General features: G+C 42.2%; 1 protein-coding gene across 1 annotated transcript in view; it reads left to right on the forward strand.

The window, feature by feature from the left end:
* Window positions 1-19,053, forward strand: part of tcp1 (t-complex 1) — a 36,056-nt gene that overhangs the window by 1,796 nt on the left and 15,207 nt on the right. The window contains exons 2-8 of the mRNA XM_085981539.1: window positions 729-814; window positions 2,491-2,619; window positions 3,430-3,527; window positions 5,352-5,462; window positions 9,411-9,592; window positions 12,685-12,811; window positions 17,795-17,970. Coding sequence (XP_085837665.1) covers window positions 729-814; window positions 2,491-2,619; window positions 3,430-3,527; window positions 5,352-5,462; window positions 9,411-9,592; window positions 12,685-12,811; window positions 17,795-17,970 — 909 coding nt within the window. The remainder of the gene's footprint in view (window positions 1-728; window positions 815-2,490; window positions 2,620-3,429; window positions 3,528-5,351; window positions 5,463-9,410; window positions 9,593-12,684; window positions 12,812-17,794; window positions 17,971-19,053) is intronic.

Consider the following 19,053-nt stretch of genomic DNA (forward strand, 5'->3'; position numbering starts at 1 on the left):
ATGTAATTTATGATGTGACTTATTGTAGACGGTTGCTCCTACTCTACCAAGCATGTCTTCAAAGGGGTTAACTAATGTCGTCCCGTCCCCCCCCGATAACTGGCTGACCTGCCACATCCCCCGATCGCTGGCCGACCAACTACCCTCTTTCCCCCGCCCCCTTCGATCTCTGAACCCCCCGTGCCTCCAAATGTCCCCCTGATTTTTGGGGGCCGTGGAACCCATTCAAAATTTTCCCATTAAAAGTCAGGACTTCCAGAGCGCTGCACAGCTGGGCTGCTTAAATGGAATATTGGGGGGCTCGATCTCTGGCTTCCACCCCTGCCATGCAGGAAACCGACTGGGAAAACTCTGACGTATGATGTAACCGAGTTCTCCGAAATCCTCCCCCACTCTGCCTGGGGCCGTTAACTCTGTTTCTCGCTCCACGGATGCTGCCTGACCTGTTGAATATTTTCCAGAATTTTCTGCTTTTAATTTTGGATTTCCAGCTTCTGCAGTATTTTGCTTTTCTATTGTCATAATGAAGACGGGCTTGAATAATTGGGCTAGTTCACTTATTAAATTGCTGCTGTTTGCCAGTCTTTACTAAGAGTTGCTTTGTTCTTAAGTTATTGGGGCAGAGTTTTGTGTAGATCTGATATGAGCATACCCAATGCTTGTAACAGAATTCCAAAGATTATTCTAGTTTGCTGCCTTGTACTGGTATATTTGCTTGTTTTTTTCAGTGATGGCGGCAGCCTCCATTGCCAACATTGTGAAAAGCTCCTTAGGACCAGTTGGTCTGGATAAGATGTTGGTGGATGATATTGGTGTAAGTAAAATTTGCTGCTATGTTAAAATATTTTTGTCAGCAAATGTTTCCTCTTCAATTGTTGTGGAGCTCTTCCTCGGCCACTGGGTGGCCGCTGATACCCAAATGGCCAATATTCTTGAGTTGTGCAAGTGAGTGTTGACTGTTGAGCCAGTCAACCCCAATCTTGTCCCCACGCCCAAACAGAGAGATCTGGAATGGTTTGCTGTTTGATTTTCACTTCCATAGAAGTCATCCAGATTTATCCTGATTCCCCTCCACCCCTTCAGCTTCTCTGCCTTGTAGCCTCCCTTCCCACTTTCAAAGGCTCAAGACTCCGTGCTTTGCTGCTGTTTCCCCTCAAATACCCAGATTAGTGTCCACTCGCTGTCCTGTAAAGAATTCTGAGGTATCTATATATCCAGTGTTATCAAAGTGTTGTTCGCTTAACCCAGTAATGCTGAGGTCAATTGCAGCACCCCCACTTTCTCCTGGATACGATCACCTAGTTCAGTACACTGGGGATCGAGTCTGGAACCCTTCCAGCCTGTGTGACTGAGCTCCATAACAGAAAATGGCTGTTCCAGCTGCCATTTTCCCTCGGCCTATCAAGTGGATAAACTTGCTGGGCATTTAGGGCAGCCAATGTATTGTTGCATTGTATTTTATTTTGGGCCCTGTGTTTGAAATAACCTAACACATTTGCAAAATGATCATCTAGCTCACCTCCTTCCTAGAAGTGCTGGTTCAGATAGTATATGCAGTAGTCAGTGTCCATTTGGGCCACATTGACTAAGATTCCAGGTTTGATCCCCAGTCTGGTGATTTCAACTTGGGTGGCGGTTGGAGTACCATTGGCTTCAGTTTCTGGCTAGAGAAGTATAACAATCAGCTTAGGTTCCTTTTGGATTTGACTGGAATGCCCTCACCGTTGAGTATTTTCCATGCTTGCACTAAAAAATGGCCACACTAGCATGAGGTATCTGAGAGGGTAATTACCACCAATGGAAATAAACCAGAGGGGAGAAAATTGTATTTGGGAAATCTGTACCCAGCTGATGGTGTACTTTCCTGAACTCTGGTATTCAAAATAACCACCCTGCGCTGCTCTCCTTTGGTGATGTCACATGGTGGCTGACTTGGTGTGATTCTGCAGAAAAAGGTTTGTTTTTTAAAAAGCTGCACAAGGAAGGTAAAGCTGTGTAATCATTCTAATAATCTGCACTGTCCATACAACGTGAAGAAAGTGTCTGTTTTAGGGCTAAAAGAAAATACATAACTTTAAGGTATCACTGAAAATATTTACGGTGGATTTAAAGGATCTACAGGAAACTTTGTGCTATCCGGCACCGACGGGACCGAGCTGTTGCCATTCCCTCAAAACTGCCGGACAAACCAGCGTTAATGTTGAAGCATACGGAAGCTCCGTATCTGGCAACAAACACTGTTGCTTAGCAACAGCTTCTAAACAGTCGGCTGTACCTTGGAAGCGTCTGTCGCTTAGCAACAGCTTCAGAGAGACTTTGCAGAGCCTGACTATTGGGGGAAAAAAAGCCTAACAAAACGGCTCCTGATTTTTGCTGGTGGCTGGAGCTTGCCTCCGGATAACACACAGTTTCCTGTAGTAGAATTCAAAACAAAAATCTCAAATGTTTGCTTCACACTTCCAAATTATACATATTTCTGATATTCTGTAGGATGTCACCATCACTAATGATGGAGCAACAATTCTGAAGCTACTTGAAGTCGAGCATCCAGCTGCCAAAGTGTTATGTGAATTAGCTGATCTTCAGGACAATGAAGTAGGGGATGGTACAACGTCAGTTGTAAGTATATTTGTATCGGCTGACTAGGTTTATTTAAAAACTCCATATTAGTGGGGAATGTTTGTGGATTAACCTAAAATGTTCTAAAGTATATAAATATATATTGATCACTAACTATTTTAGCCCTTTACTGACCAACAGAATCTTCCATCAATAATCGATATGTTGTAGCAAAACTGTCAGTACCATAGGCTGTATAATCATGTTGTCACTGACTTGTCTAGAATTAACTCTGAAGAAGATGCAGCAGAAACACAGTTGTCCACATGATTGGGCTGGAGGGGTTGCAGGGAAATATTTTGAGATGCAAAGACTTAACTTGGGACCTGAATGATGAGTGGGTTATATATAAATTATTTTCTGTCTCCTGTTGGTCCCAAGTTAGTAACGCATTATGCTTTATGGTCATGAATACAACATTTTAGACATAAAGACTAACTTACTTTTTCTAATTAAAAATGGAATTATGCAGCAATTTAAATTAAGCAACGTAATGACATAGGAAAATTGGAATTTGGCTTTTTTTTTTTAAATTTTTTAAAAATTGAATTTTCAGATAATTTGAAATAAATGACTTTGGATTAAGATGACTAGACTGTATACAGTGAATTTCCTCCAGTTTAAGACATTTCTAGGTTTTGTGTATGGATTAGAGATGGGGTTGGCTTTTTTTAATTCACCTTTTTTGTTTTTCATATTTTTTGAATGCTAGGTCAAACAAATTCATCTGTCTGCTATGAAAGTGAATGGTTGGTGGGGGGGGAGATAGTTGATACTTTGACAGACTGAGTTCCCTTGTCCTTAATACAGGTTATTATCGCTGCAGAGCTACTGAAGGGTGCGGATGAATTGGTCAAACAGAAAATTCATCCAACCTCAATCATTGCTGGTTATCGTCTTGCCTGCAAGTAAGTTCTGATATAAAGTATTAGATAAGTCAAACGGAAACAAGTAATACGATCATTGGCGTCCCTTTACAGAATGTATTGCAGATTTTAACTTAGACTAATTTTTCTGGCAAGAGATACTGGTTGATTTTGTGAACAAGTTGAGATTTGCCTGATAGTTCCGGTTATTCAGGTGAGTTAAAATTTGTCAAACCTTGAATGCTTCGTCATTGTTTAAAGTCCATTTTATCAGGAAACCATGGTAAAGAGCCAATGCCTATAATGCCGGACACAACTATAGCTTGAAAGAAGTATGTGAGAATAGAAGGTAAATCCAAGTAGTTTGGAATGAACAATTGGGAAGAAAAAGTTTACAACCGTTCTATAATACAAATGAGTCCTTTTTTTAATAAAATTAGTTTGGTAATTGGGTCTGGGCACTAAAACATACTTAATGGACTTGACGTTACAGGTATTCCAAAAGGTTCTTGTAGAGTTTTGAATAAAAAACATTTTTTGAATATACCCATAACTTTCAGGAAGCATTTTGTTTGATATGGGGAATTGATGCTGTTTACACTCGATGCAGAAGTGGTTTTTTTTTTTTAGCAGAATGATTTTGAGGCCTGATTACTCTTAAAAATAATTGTGGTTGCCCTTTCCCTGAGCCATGTGGAAAACATTGGGATCATGTTAAATGTTTTCATCAGGCAATAAGTGGCTATTATTGGTGGCTAAATAGTTTGTGGCTATTAATTATTCTCTTGGGTGAGTTATGTACCTAACCAGGACAGCTACCTGTCCTTTTTCAGAAATTGTTGGGGCTGAACCTTAACTTTCTCCTCTGTGATCCAAATGTGCACCTCAGTGGCCATCTTCTATTGTTTGTTACTGTTGCATTTTGCACTGGATGAACTCCATTAATAAACACAACTGCCATCAGTGCCATTGGTGAGGAGTCATTTTGTTTCCTTAGACCTCAGGTTTTAAAAGAATGGTAGAAGAAGCAATGGTTAATATCCCTTCAGTCTTAATACTTTGATTAGATAAAAATTCAGGTATATTTTTTTTTTTTAAAGAATTGTTTTACCAGTTAATGCCTTGTCTAGTGTTAGATTTGATAAATAATTAAACTTTGCAAGAACCCACATCGTTTGGCTAGCTTGGCTTTTTATCCTGACTTGCTAGTTATTGCTCGTGGGGAGAAAAATATTGTCATTCATAATATTGTGCTGAATTTGTTTCTGTACAAATGAAATGGCTGCACACAGGTCTAAACATTACAGAATGTTGCTGTTGTACGCTTTTACTTGTGCTCTACTCCAAATAGCTACATAAAATGATTACAATTATTGCCCTGAGTGAGAATTTCTCATAATAAAGCAGGGATTGAATCAGAAACATTCCTAATCTAGGTAGCGCAGTGCTAGATTTGTGGTGTTTATTCGCTGAGCAATTTGGGTAGGGTAGAGGCTGCTTTAACCATTCTAATGAGAGGAACAGCTAGCTTATGGTGGTCTAATGTCGAAGAGTTTCGATTAACAAACTTGCTGTTGAATTGATGTCACTGAAGCATCTAGAACTGTATGTTCATAATTCAGGTAATTTAACATGCTCTGTAATGCTTGTTTAATTTAAAAATGCAAATTCAGTCATTTAAAATAAATTGAATTAGGTATTTAGTAAATTTTTAATGGATGTTTTATTCATAGAACTGAACATTGACTTAGTTACGAATTTTGATATTGGTGCCTTTATTTTTGTCTGTTTTTGTAAACATTTAAACTGTAAATATTATTATTGAATAAAGATGGGATATAATGTAAATATATTCCTTTTTAACAGGGAGGCAGTCCGTTACATCCAGGAAAACCTGACGATTAACATGGATGAGCTAGGCAGAGAGTGCCTTGTCAATGCTGCTAAAACTTCCATGTCATCAAAGATAATTGGAGTGTATCTTTCTAGCAGAAATGGCTGATGCACTTTACTTCTGTGTAATTTTTCTTTCCTAACTCCTCAGCTGCAGATTTCATTCTTGCTGAGAGTAATAGTTAAACGCTGTGAGTCACTTGTAATTTACTCCAGTGGCCACTCCAAATGAGTGCACCTAGAATGGGGCATTTCCATCGGGGCAAGAAGACTGGCTGTATTTTTTACTGTTAATGCTGAGGTCTATTGAAACTCCCTTACTGAGCCTCGGTTGGGATTGGCTAACGCAACATCTCCAAGGTTACATTCTTGTTTCTGTTGAGTTTTCTTCAAGGAGAGAACCAAGTATTTTGAATGCAATACAAAAATTTAAAACCATCTTTTTCATTCAAATACAAGTTTCAAAATGGATCCTTAAGTTAGTTTAATACCTGCAGTATTACACTTTGCTACATAGCTGGAGAAGTCTTTTTTTTTAATTCATTCATGAGATGTGGGTGTCACTGGCAAGGCCAGCATTTATTGCTCTTGAGAAGGTGGTGGTGAGCCACCTTTTTGAACCGCTGCAGTCCGTGTGGTGAAGGAACGACGATATATTTCCAAGTCAGGATGGTGTGTGACTTGAAGGTGATGGTGTTCCCATGCATGTGCTGTCCTTATCCTTCTAGGTGGTAGAGGTCGTGGGTTTGGGAGGTGCTGCCGAAGAAACCTTGGCGAGTTGCTTAAGTGCATCTTGTAGGTGGTACACACTGCAGCCATGGTGCGCTGGTGGTGGAGGGAGTGAATGTTTAAGGTGGTGGATGGGGTGCCACTCAAGCGGGCTGCTTTGTCCTGGAAGACACCGAGCTTCTTGTGTTGTTGGAGCTGCAGTCTTCCAGGCAAGTGGAGAGTATTCCATCACACTCCTGACTTGTGCCTTGTAGACTTTGGGGAGTAAGGAGGTGAGACAGTATTTATGTAGCTGGTCCAGTTACGTTTCTGGTCAATGGTGACCCCCAGGATGTTGATGGTGGGGGATTCTGCAATGGTAATGCCGTTGAATGTCATGGGGTGGTGGTTAGACTCTCGCTTGTTGGAGATAGTCATTGCCAGGCATTTGTGTGGCATGAATGTTACCACTTATCAGCCCAAGCCTGAGTGTCAACCAGGTCTTGCTGCATGCGGGCATGGACTGCTGCTTCATCTGAGGAGTTACAAATGGAACTGAACGCTGCAATCATCAGCAAATATCCCCACTTCTGACCTTATGATGGAGGGAAGGTCATTGGTGAAGCAGCCTGCCCTGAGTAATTTCTGCAGCAATATCTTGGGGCTGAGATGATTGACCTCCAACAATGACAACCATTTTCCTTTGTGCCAGGTATGACTCCATCCAGTGGAGAGTTTCTCCCTGATTCCCATTGACTTTAACTTTACTCGGACTCCTTGATGCCACACTCTGTCAAATGCTACCTTGATGTCAAAGGCTGTCACTCTCTCCTCCCCTCTGGAATTTAGCTCTTTTATCCATGTTTGGACCAAGGCTGTAATGAGGTCTGGAGCCGAGTGTTCCTGGTGAAACCGAAACTGAGCATTGGTGAGAAGCTTGTTGGTGAGTAAGTGCCGCTTGATAGCACTGTTGACGACGCTTTCCATCATTTTGCTGATGATGATTGGGAGTGGACTGATGGGGTGATAATTAGCTGGATTGGATTTGTCCTGCTTTTTGTGGACAGGACATACCTGGGCAGTTTTCCACATTGTTTGGTAGATGCCAGTGTTGTAGCTGTACTGGAGCAGCTCGACAGCCGGGATGTTGTCAGGGCCCGTCACCTTTGCTGTATCCAGTGTGCTCAGCCGTTTCTTGATACCACATGGAGTGAATTGAATTGGCTGAAGACTGATGGTGGGGACCTCGGGAGGCGGCTGATATGAATTTTCCACTCTGCACTTCTGGCTGAAGATGGTTGCAACTGCTTCAGCCTTGTCTTTTGCACTCTGTGCTGGGCTCTGCCATCATTGAGGAAGGGGGTATTCATGGAGCCTCCTCCTCCTGTTACTTGTTTAATTGTCCATCACCATTCACAATTGGATATGGCAGGACTGCAGATCTTTGATCTGATCTGTTGATTGTGGGATTGCTTAGCTCTGTCTAGCATGCTAAACAGCAGAAGCAGCATGCAAGTAATCCTGTGTTGCAGTTTCCCCAGGTTGGCACCTCATTTTTAGGTAAGTCTGGTGCTGCTCCTGGCATGCTCTTCTACACTCCTTATTGAAGCCAGGGTCCCCTGGCTTGATGGTAATGGTAGAGTGAGGGATATGCCGGGCCATGAGGTTACAGATGGTGGTGGTATACAATTCTGCTGCTGATGATGGACACTGCACCTCATGGATGCCTAGTTTTGAGCTGCTAGATCTGTTATGAATCTATCCCATTTAACAGTGGTAGTGCCACACAACACAATGGAGGGTGTCCTCCGTGTGAAGACGGGACTTTGTCTCTACAAGTACTGTGCAGTGGTCACTGCTACCAATGCTGTTGTGGACAGATGCATCTGCAGCAGGTAGATTGGCGAGGACGAGGTCAAGCATGTTTTTCCCTTGTGTTGGTTCTCTCACCACCTGCCGCAGGCCCAGTCTGGCAGCTATGTCCTTCATGGCTCGGTCAGTAGTGGTGCAACTGAGCCACTCTTGGTGATGGACATTGAAGTCCCCCCAACCAGAGTCAATTCTGTGCCCTCAGTGCTGCTTCCAAGTGGTGTTCAACATGAAGTGGTACTGATTCATCAGCTGGGGGAGGGTGGTAGGTGGTAATTAGCAGGAGGTTTCCTTGTCCATGCTTGACCTGAAGCCATGAGACTTAATGGGGTCTGGAGTCGATGTTGACTCCCAGGGCCACTCACTCCTGACTGTATACCACTGTGCTGTCACCCCTGGAGGGTCTGATGTGCTGGTGGGACAGGACATATCTAGGGATGCTGATGGAGGAGTCTGGGAGATTGGCTGAAAGTATGAGAGTGACTAGTTTATAGGACAACTCCCAATTTTTGCACATGTCCCCAGATGTTAGTGAGGAGGATTTTGCAGGGTCGAATGGGCTGGGTGCCTAGGTCGATGCCGGGTGGTCCATCCAGTTTTATTATTTCTTTGGCGGTTTGTTACAACTGAGTGGCTCGTTAGGCCATTTCCGAGAGCAGTTCAAAATCAACCACATTGCTGTGGGTCTGGCGTAGCCAGGTGAGGACAGCGGATTTCATTTCCTAAAAGGACGTTAGTGAACCAGATGAGTTTTTATGACAATCGGATAGTTTCCTGGTCACCATTACTGATGCTAGCTTTTTATTCCAGATTTATTTAACTGAATTTAAATTCCGTGGTGGGATTGGAACTCCTGTCTCCGGATCATTAGTCCAGGCATCTGGATTACTAATCCAGTAACAACCACTATGCTACCGTTCCCGCTGATGTTCTCTAACCCGCTTAAGTTATGGTACCATCTAAACCTGATGCTATCTTGATATGTAAAAGTACCTCAGTAAAAGCTTTTTACACTACTTGGCTAATTTCTACTACAAAGTACAGTTGGGTGTTGTGGTGCTCATTGACTAATTTTTTTGCTATTTGTTTCTACTTGTGTTGAAATGACAGCATGATGTTTTCATGTGCATTGTTAACCTACAAATTTGATTTGATGTAGATTATTCTAACAAGCTTAGCTATGCAGTTAGCAATTTTATTTATTTATGGTTTTAAAACCATCTGTACCATTTGAATTGTGTGTGACTGGAAACTACCCTGTGACATTCGATGCTTGCATTATGTACATGTCTGACCAGGCTCCAAGTTGGCAGATATTAAGGGATAGTATTTTTCAAAATAATGTAGCTCCTCGCCATGAGGTGAATTGAGTTTTCAGATGTGCTTTATTTATGCAATTATGGATCTATTTTAAAACTTCAGCAATCCTTATGAACCTTGACTTGAATCATATAGTGATGCAGACTTCTTTGCCAACATGGTGGTAGATGCTGCTCATGCAGTAAAATTTACAGATGCCAAGGGCCAGGCTCGCTATCCAATCAAGGCTATTAATCTGCTAAAGGCACATGGACGCAGCCAGAAAGAGAGTCTTTTGGTGAATGGGTATGCACTTAATTCTACTGTTGGTTCACAAGGTAAATATTAACAGCATGTAAGCTTGTTCTCTGGTTAAATGAATTAACATTTTTAAATGCCAGTTATAATACCACTCGTACTTTCAGCAGAGTGTCTATTGACACCACTGTCAGCCAATAAGTTGGAGGCTGGGCGGGACTTATGGCAAGACTTCTTACTCAGCAAAGCAAACACAATCTATTTACAAAGTCTATATAAAAAGAGTCTCCATGGACTGCACCTAACAGGATTCAACAACTTCTCCCAATAAAAGCACGGTGATTTCAATGCAGTGAGTGGAGGGTAGATAACATGCAAATTATGCGTGTAAAATTAATCACTTAAAGCAGTGATCTCCAGGCATGATTGACGGGGCAATTAATCATCTCTGTTCTGGCTGGGTATAGTGGTGTCACAATATGCAGCCAGACTGGAGTTCACTAAAGTTAACGTATGCAAGGAAACAGTATTAGAAAAAGTAATGGCCCTAAAGACTGACAAACCAACCCCCCCCCCCCCCCCCCCCAAGAACCTGATGGTTTCCACTAACCTTCCCTATAAGTTGTGTGGCTGCACAACTCTGCTGGTCCCGCACAGCCTGGGACCGACATTGAATGGGCTGCGCAACCCCTTGAATGGGCCACGCACCCAAAAAAAATTGGAGGGAACTTTGGTTTCCACCGCAGGGTTTTAAAGGAAGTAGATGAGGAAATTGCAGATACTTCATCCGTAATCTTTCAAAGTGCGCACAATTCAGGAATTGTCCCTTTTTTAGGTTGGAAAGTTGCAAATGTAACTCCATTATTTAAAAAAGGTGAGAAACAAGGAAATTATAGACCCGTTGGACTAACATCTGTTGTGAGGAAGTAATTGGAATCTAGAATTATGGAGAGTGACTGAGCTGATTAGAGCCAGCATAGATTTGTGAAGTGTAGGTCATGTCTAGTGAACCTAATTGATTTTTGTGAGGAAGTAACTAAAGTAGTAGACGGGACTGTATGGATCTAGTTTATATGAACTTCCAGCAGGCATTCGATAAGGTTCTACATAAGGGACTGTCGGTGAAAATTAAAGCTCATGGAATGGAAGGAAAATTATTGACCTGTTTGAGAGATTGGTTAGGTGGTAGACAGAGTAGGATAATAGGTATTTATTTGAATTGGAAGGAAGTGACTAGTGGTGGGGGTATCTGTGTTGGGGCCTAAACTGTTCACTATTATTTATTAATGACTTGGATAACCCAATAGAGAGCCATATATCCAAGTTTGCCAATGACACAAAGATTGGTGGTATAGAAAGTAGTGTAGATGGGAACATAAAATGGCAGACATTGATAGATTGAGTGGGCAAAAGCAGTGGCAGGTGATTTCAATGCAGGTAAGTGTGAGGTAATCTACAGGAAACTTTGGTTTATCCGGAGGTTATATGTCCGGAATACTTGATCTAACGGCAAAAATCAGGAGCCGTTTTCTATTTTTTTTTTTAGTTCTCGTTGCTTTTTTTTTCCCCAGTCAAGCACTGCAAGGTCTGTAGCTGTAGCAACAGCTACAGACGCTTGTGGCTGCAGCCGATTGTTTTGAAGCTGTTGCCAAGCAACAGGGTTTGTTGATTCACACGGAGCTTCTCAGTTCTGTATGTTTAAACATTAACTCTGGTATGTCCGGCACTTTTGATGTTACGGCACCAGCTCGGTCCCGTCAGTGCCGGATATCAAAGTTTCCTGTATTTTGGTTGAAAAAAGGCTAGGTTTGAGTATTTAAATAGTGAAAAGCTAGGAACAGTGGAGGTCCAAATACACAGATTGCTAAAATGTAGTCGGCTACAAAAAATAATCAAAGGCTAATGGAATGTAACCAGAGAGCTAGAATATAATGGGGAGGAAGTTTAGTTACAGCTATACAAACTCCCGGTTAGTCCACATCTGGAGTACTGTGTACAGTTCTGGGAACTTTTTGAAAGGATATATTGGCCTTGGAAAGAGTGCAGCACAGATTCACCAGAATGTTACCAGGGCTCCAAGGGTTAGATTATGAGGAGAGATTATATGAGCTAGGCTTATATTCCTTGGAACGTAGAAGGTTGAGGTGATTTGATTGAGGTTTTTAGGATTTTGAAAGGAATTGATATGGTAGAGATAAACTGTGTCTGCTGGTGTGGGAGTCTAGGACAAGGGGGCATAACCTTAAAATCAGAGCCAGTCCATTCAGGAGAGGTTAAGCAACACTTCTTCGCGCAAAGCCTGGTAGACGTGTGGAAAACTCTCCCACAAAAAGTAGTGGATGCTAGCTGAATTCATAATTTTAAATGAGATCGATAGATTTTTGCTTGCCAAGGATATACAAGGACACTGAGCCAATGCCGGTGGATGAAGTTATGTTGGTATAAATTATTAAAACTTCTGTCCAGTCATCTGAATTTCTGTTGTCCAACTGATTTTAATCACTCCCAAGGTTTTAATTTTTTTTATTCATTGTCCCCTTTTGGTCAGAATGCCTTGACCCTAAATATTCCATTACTATATAACTATACACTGAATAACTAATGCACATATTGTCCCAGGTTCATAAATGGAAATATACTGAGATGAACTTGAAGGTGACTGGTGCTGGGATCTGGTTACACAGATGTTGGTAGCCCAAATGCCCATTCTTCCTATATGTGCTCAGGCAGTGGGTATTGCCAGGCTAATCGACTGCAGACTATTGGAACATTACAGACAAGTTGCCATAATCGGCTGAATCAATTGCACCCCAACTGCTGCCCTGGTTAAGGCCAGCTAACCATGACGACCAGGGATTGTAACTGACCTAGTCTGTTTGCTCGAGTACCTGCCTGTTACTTCTATCCACTAAGCTATCGAGGAAGCTTATGCGCATTTTAATTTTTATTTATAATTGCCTGTTTTAAAAAGTAATATTCTTTGCCTTTAATTAAAAAAAATGCTAAATTGTGGTGCACTTTTGAAATCATTAACTTGAGATCTGACGTTTTCAGCTTTCTGTTCCACCAGAGTTTACTTTCCATATCCAGATCTTGAGTTATTAATTTAATGTAATTTAGTTTTATTTTAAATTAATTGAATTGAGATTAATTGAAACCTTCTTGTGTTTAGGAATGACCAAAAGAATACTTAATGCTAAGATTGCATGTTTGGACTTCAGCCTGCAGAAGACAAAAATGAAGCTGGGTGTTCAAGTTATCATCTCTGACCCAGAAAAATTGGACCAAATCAGACAGAGGTATGGCAGGTTTGAAACTGGAGATGAGGGAAAGTGTTCTTTCCTTTTTAATCATTTATTAACCTAGTGAATGCTGGGGCCCTTAACCTCCTAAATTAAAAGAATTGTGTTTTTAGTTTGTTTATCCTGAGATTGGTATTGAGTTTGTAGGGCGTTCAATTTTGTTGTAATTGGAGTTGAGGGATTTCTCTCCTGTCTGTTCTCGTGCCCTCTCCAAACTCATCCATGAGATTCACCTCCTGCTCCCTCGACCCTATTCCTATCAAACTGCTGACCGTCCAGCTTCCCTTCCTGGCCCTCGTTAGCTGATATTGTTGATGTTTCCTTCTCATGTACTGCTGACTCCCAGTCAAATTTGCCATCATCAAACCCCCTTTCAAAAAATCCACCCATGACTCCTTGCAAACTACCTCCCCATCTCCAAGTCCTTGAACATGTTCTCGTCTCCCAAATACATGTCCAGCTTTCCCGCAACTCCATGTTTGAAGCTCTCCAATCAGGTATCTGCTGCCACAGTACTGAAACCACCCTTTATCAGAGTCACAAATTACATCCAGTGTGACCGACTGGTGAACTATCCCTCCTCATCCTAGTCAACCTGTGTGCAGCCTCCTCCAACACCCCTCTTCCGCTGTCCTGCTGGGTGGGACTGCCCTCACCTTGTTCCATTCCTATCTATCCAATCGTAGCCAGAAAATCTCCTGCAGTGGCTTCTCTTCACACTCCAGCACTGTTGCCTCTCGAGTCCCCCAGGGCCTCATCCTATTCCTCATCTACATGATGCCCCTCGGCGACATACGCCTGTTACACAATGCGTTTCACAAACTAAGCAATTGGGGGAGCCCTTAACTACCAGCACCTTCAAGCAGAAAGCAACGCCATGCTAGATTGGCTGTGTAAACCATTCGGAGCATGATGTCCAAGTTATGACACCCAAGCTGAATGTTCGGCTAAATTTATTAAATTACACATTATCTGAGGGTTTCTTTGCGATACTCGGTGCTGAAATTCCCATTTATTTGCTGCCATACTGATCTCGGTAGTGTGAGCAGTTATACGCATGGAATAGAGAATATTCAGTCATGCAAAACTGAATGGCACTGCTATTGTGTTAACAGTAATGGCATGGGCTGTACATAAATCCTATTCTCACTTGTATCCACAATACAATGAGCTGGTATGGGTAGCTGTGCCTGTGACATTTGTCACATGAATTCATTTGGTGCTTGGACTTCAATTTGGTTGCTGTGTCTACCATTGTATTAGCTGTACCGATACAGATCAAATTTGTTGGAGAACGCAACGTCAGGTTGCACAAGTACGCTGACAATACCCAACTCTACCTCACCACCACCTCTCGACACTGCCTCTGATTTGTCACGCTGCTTGTCCAACATCTAGTATTGGGTGAGTAGATATTGGAAAGACCAAAGCTATTGTCTTCCATCTCCCCACCACCCCCACAAATTCCATTCCCTAGCCACTGACTTCATTCCTCTCCCTGCCACTATCTGAGGCTAATCCACACGGTTCACAACCTTATTTGACCCTGAGTTGAGCTTCCAACCCCGTAACCTCCATCGCCCGTCTCCATCTCTGATTCAGCTCTTCTGCTGCTGAAACACACAGCCATGTTTGTTAACTCCAGAGTCGACTATTCCAATGCTCTCCTGGCCAGCCTCCCACCTTGCACCCTCTGTAAACTTGAGCTCATCCAAAACTCTGCTGCTCATAGTCTAACTTGCACCAAGTCCACCTGTGCTCGCGGTCCAGCAAGACCCCGATTTTCTTTTAAATAATGTAAATTACCATCCTTGTTTTCAAATCCCTCCATGGCCTCGCCCCTCCCTATCGCTGCATTTATAGATGCAAGACTTTTAAATATGCATGTGTGGTATAGGCAACTGAACAGGGAAATAGCAGGAAGTATATAAATAGATATATGTTTAGTGCAATAAATCTATAGTTTGTGTACATATAGTAAATGCACTTTATATAATTTTTGCTCGCAACACTGGAGATTAAAGCCAGTAGTTTTAGACTTGTGTGATCAGATTTATGATAGTCACTTGCTAAATGATCTGATAGTCGTTACAGAGACGTGGTTGCAAGGTGACCAAGGCTGGGAACTGAATATTCAGGGGTATTTGACATTTCGGAAGGATAGGCAGAAAGGAAAAGGAGCTGGGGTAGCTTTATTAATCAAGGATGAGATCACTGCAGTGGTGAAGAATGATATTGGCTCAGAAGCTCAAGATGTAGAATCAGTTTGGGTGGAGATAAGAAGTCACTGGTGGGAGTAGTATATATGCCCCTTAACAGTAGCTATACCGTAGGACAGTATAAATAAAGAAATAATGGGGGCTTGTAAGAAAGGTACTGCAATAATCATGCATGATTTTAATCATCATATAGATTGGACAAATCAAATTGGCACGGGTAACCTTGAGGACGAGTTCATAATGTATTTGGGATGTTTTCTTAGAGCAATACATTGAGGAATCAACCAGGGAGCAAGCTATTTTAGATCTGGTAATGTGTAATAAGACCGGATTAATGAATGATCTCCTAGTAAAGGATCCCCTAGGAAAGAGTGATCATAGCATGGTAGAATTTCAAACTCAGTTTGAGGGTGAGAAACTTGGGTCTGAAACTAGTGTCCTAAACTTAAACTTAAATAAAGGCAATTACAAGGGTATGAGGACAGAGTTGGCTAAAGTGGACTGGGAAAACAGATTAAAGGGTAAGACAGTAAAGCAGTGGCAGACATTTAAGGAGATATTTCATAAATCTCAGCAAAGGTATATTCCATTGAGCAAGAGAGGCTCTACGAGAAGGACGCACCATCCATGACTAACTAAGGAAGTTAAGGATGGTATCAAATTGAAAGAAAAGGCATACAATGTTGTGAAGATTAGTGGTAGGCCAGAGGATTGGGAAATTTTTAGAAACCAACAAGGGATGACAAAGAATTATAAAGAAGGAGAAGATAGAGTATGAGAGTAAACTAGCAAATAATATAAAAACAGACAGTAAGAGCTTCTACAGGTATATAAAAAGGAAGAGAGTAGCTAAAGTAAATATTGGTCCCTTAGAGGATGAGACTGGGGAATTAATAATGGGAAATGGCAAAGATTCTAAACAATTATTTTGGATCAGTCTTCACAGTAGAAGACTCTAAAAACACCCCATTAATAATAGATAACCAAGGGGCTATAGGGAGGGAGGAACTTAAAACAATCTCTATCACTAGAGAAAAAGTACTAGGCAAACTAATGGGGCTAAAGGCCGACTAGTCCCCTGGACCTGATGGCCTGCATCCTAGGGTCTTAAAAGAAGTGGCTGCAGAGATAGTGGATGCGTTGGTTGTAATCTACCAAAATTCCCTGGATTCTGGAGAGGTCCCAGCGGATTGGAAAACCGCAAATGTAACGCGACAATCAAGAAAGGAGGGAGACGGAAAGCGGGAAACTATAGGCCAGTTAGCCTAACATCTGTCATTGGGAAAATGTTGGAATCCATTATTAAGGAGGTAATAGCAGGACATTTAGAAAATCATAAGACAATCGAGCAAAGTCAACATGGTTTTATGAAAGGGAAATTGTGATTGACAAATTTGCTAGAGTTCTTTGAGGATGTAACAAAACAGGGTGGATAAAAGGGAGCCAGTAGATGTGTATTTGGATTTCCAGAAGGCATTTGATAAGGTGCCACATAAAAGGTTACTGCACAAGATAAGAGCTCACGGGGTTGAGGGTAATATATTGGCATGGATAGGGGATTGGCTAACGAACAGAAAACAGAGTTGGGATAAATGGGTCATTTTCTGGTTGGCAATCTGTAACTAGTGGGGTGCCCCAGGGATCAGTGCTGGGGCCTCAACTATTTACAATCTATTAATGACTTGGATGAAGGGACCATGTATACTGTAGCCAAATTTGCTGATAGAGATGGGTGGGTTAGAAAGTTGTGAGGACGACAGAATCTGCAAAGGGATATCGATAGGTGAGTGGGCAAAAGTTTGGCAGATGGATTATAATTTGAGGCTATCCACTTTGGAAGGAAGAATGAAAAAGCAAATTATTACTTAAATAAATGTGAGTCTACAAAATGCTGCAGTACAAAGGGATCGGGGGGTCCTAGTACATGAAACACACAAAGTTAGCATGCACGTACAGCAAGTAATTAGGAAGGCTAATGGAATGTTGGCCTTTATTGCAAGGGGTATGGAGTATAAAAGTAGGGAAGTTTTGATGCAACTTTACAGGGCACTGGTGAGACTGCACCTGGAGTACTGCGTACAGTTTTGGTCTCCATATTTAAGGAAGGATATACTTGCATTGGAGGCAGTGCAACGAAGGTTCACTAGGTTGATTCCTGGGATGAAGCGGTTGACGTATGACAAAAGGTTGAGCAGGTTGGGCCTATACTCATTGGAGTTTAGAAGAATGAGAGGTGATCTTATATAAGATTCTGAGGGGAATTGTCAGGGTGGGTGCTGAGAGGATGTTTCCTCTAGTGGGGGTATCTAGAACTAGGGGGCATAGTTTCAGAGTAAGGGGTCACCCATTTAAGGAGATGAGGAGGAATTTCCTCTGAGGGTCATGAATCTTTGGAATTCTCTACCCCAGAGAGCTGTGTAGGCGGAGTCATTGAATATATTCAAGGCAGAGATTGACAGATATTTGAACTACAAGGGAGTCAAGGGGTATGGGGAGAAAGCGGGAAAGTGGTGTTGAGGCGAAGATTGGATCAGCCATGATCTTATTGAATGGCGGAGCAGGCTCGAGGGGCCAATTGGCCTACTCCTGCTCCTGTTTCTTGTGTTCTAAATCAGTTTTACCACGATGCCTGAGATTTAACTAACAAATCAGGAGCCCTCTGGCTTAGTGCATTGTAATCACTCCTATATACGTTTTTGTATTCATTTTTCCTTCTTGATGTACAATGTAGGTACTTATAGTTGATGTTTTTGATTTTCAGAGAGTCTGATATTACCAAAGAGCGAATCCAGAAGATCTTGGCTACAGGTGCGAATGTCATCTTGACCACCGGTGGCATTGATGATATGTGTCTAAAATATTTTGTGGATGCTGGTGCCATGGCAGCACGCCGCTGTCTGAAGAGAGACTTGAAGCGAATTGCAAAGGCAAGTGGAGGTAAGTGCAAGAATCTGACTTACTAAGTTAGGGATTGTACAGTGTATCTACACCACAGTAACAAATTGCACATACTTGGAAATGTGTTTTTTTTACTCTTTCATTTTTGAATGCGAAGGGGCACATTTTTTCATTGATTCTACGAAGTGTACATTTGTTTCACGGTTCTGCTATTGTGTAACTGTACATTCTTTAAGAACATAAGAAATAGGAGCAGGAGTAGGCCAATCGGCCCCTCGAGCCTGCTCCGCCATTCAATAAGATCATGGCTGATCTGATCCTAACCGCCAATCTACTATCACAGAACCATCTCCTGAATCTAACAGAATTAGACACACGAAATAGGAGCAGGATCAGGCTACACGGCCCCTGGGCCCACTCCGCTACCCACAGGGCCATGTCCGATCCGAACCTAGACTCGTGTCCAAATTCCTGCCCGCTCCCCGTAACCCTAAATTCCCTTTACTTCTCGGAAACTGTCTATTTCTGTTTTAAATTTATGTAATGATGTAGCTTCTACAGCTTTTTGGGGCAGCATATTCCATGGACCTACCACCCTCTGAGTGAAGTAGTTCCTCCTCATCTCAGTTTTGAAAGAGCGGCCCCTTATTCTAAGACTATGCCCCCTAGTTCTAGTTTCACCCATCATCGGGAACATCCTCCCCGCATCCACCCGATCCAACCCCTTCACAATCTTATATGTTTCAATAAGATCGCGCCTCATTCTTCTGAACTCCAATGAGTAGAGTCCCAATCTACTCAACCTCTCCTCATATGTCCATCCCCTCATCCCCGGGATTAACCGAGTGAACCACCTTTGTACTGACTCGAGAGCAAGTATGTCTTTTCTTAAGTATGGACACCAAAACTGTATGCAGTATTCCAGGTGCGGTCTCACCAATACCTTGTACAACTGAAGCAATACCTCCCTATTTTTATATTCTATCCCCCTAGCAATGAAAGCCAACATTCCATTGGCCTTCTTAATCACTTGCTGCACCTGCATACTAACCTTTTGAGTTTCGTGCACCAGGACCCCCAGATCCCTTTGTACTTCAGTACTTTCCAGTTTCTTGCCATTAA

This window comes from Somniosus microcephalus, chromosome 3, assembly GCF_052327205.1.
Source record: "Somniosus microcephalus isolate GS21.2 chromosome 3, FLI_Smic_1.0, whole genome shotgun sequence".
Taxonomy (NCBI): Eukaryota; Metazoa; Chordata; class Chondrichthyes; order Squaliformes; family Somniosidae; genus Somniosus; species Somniosus microcephalus.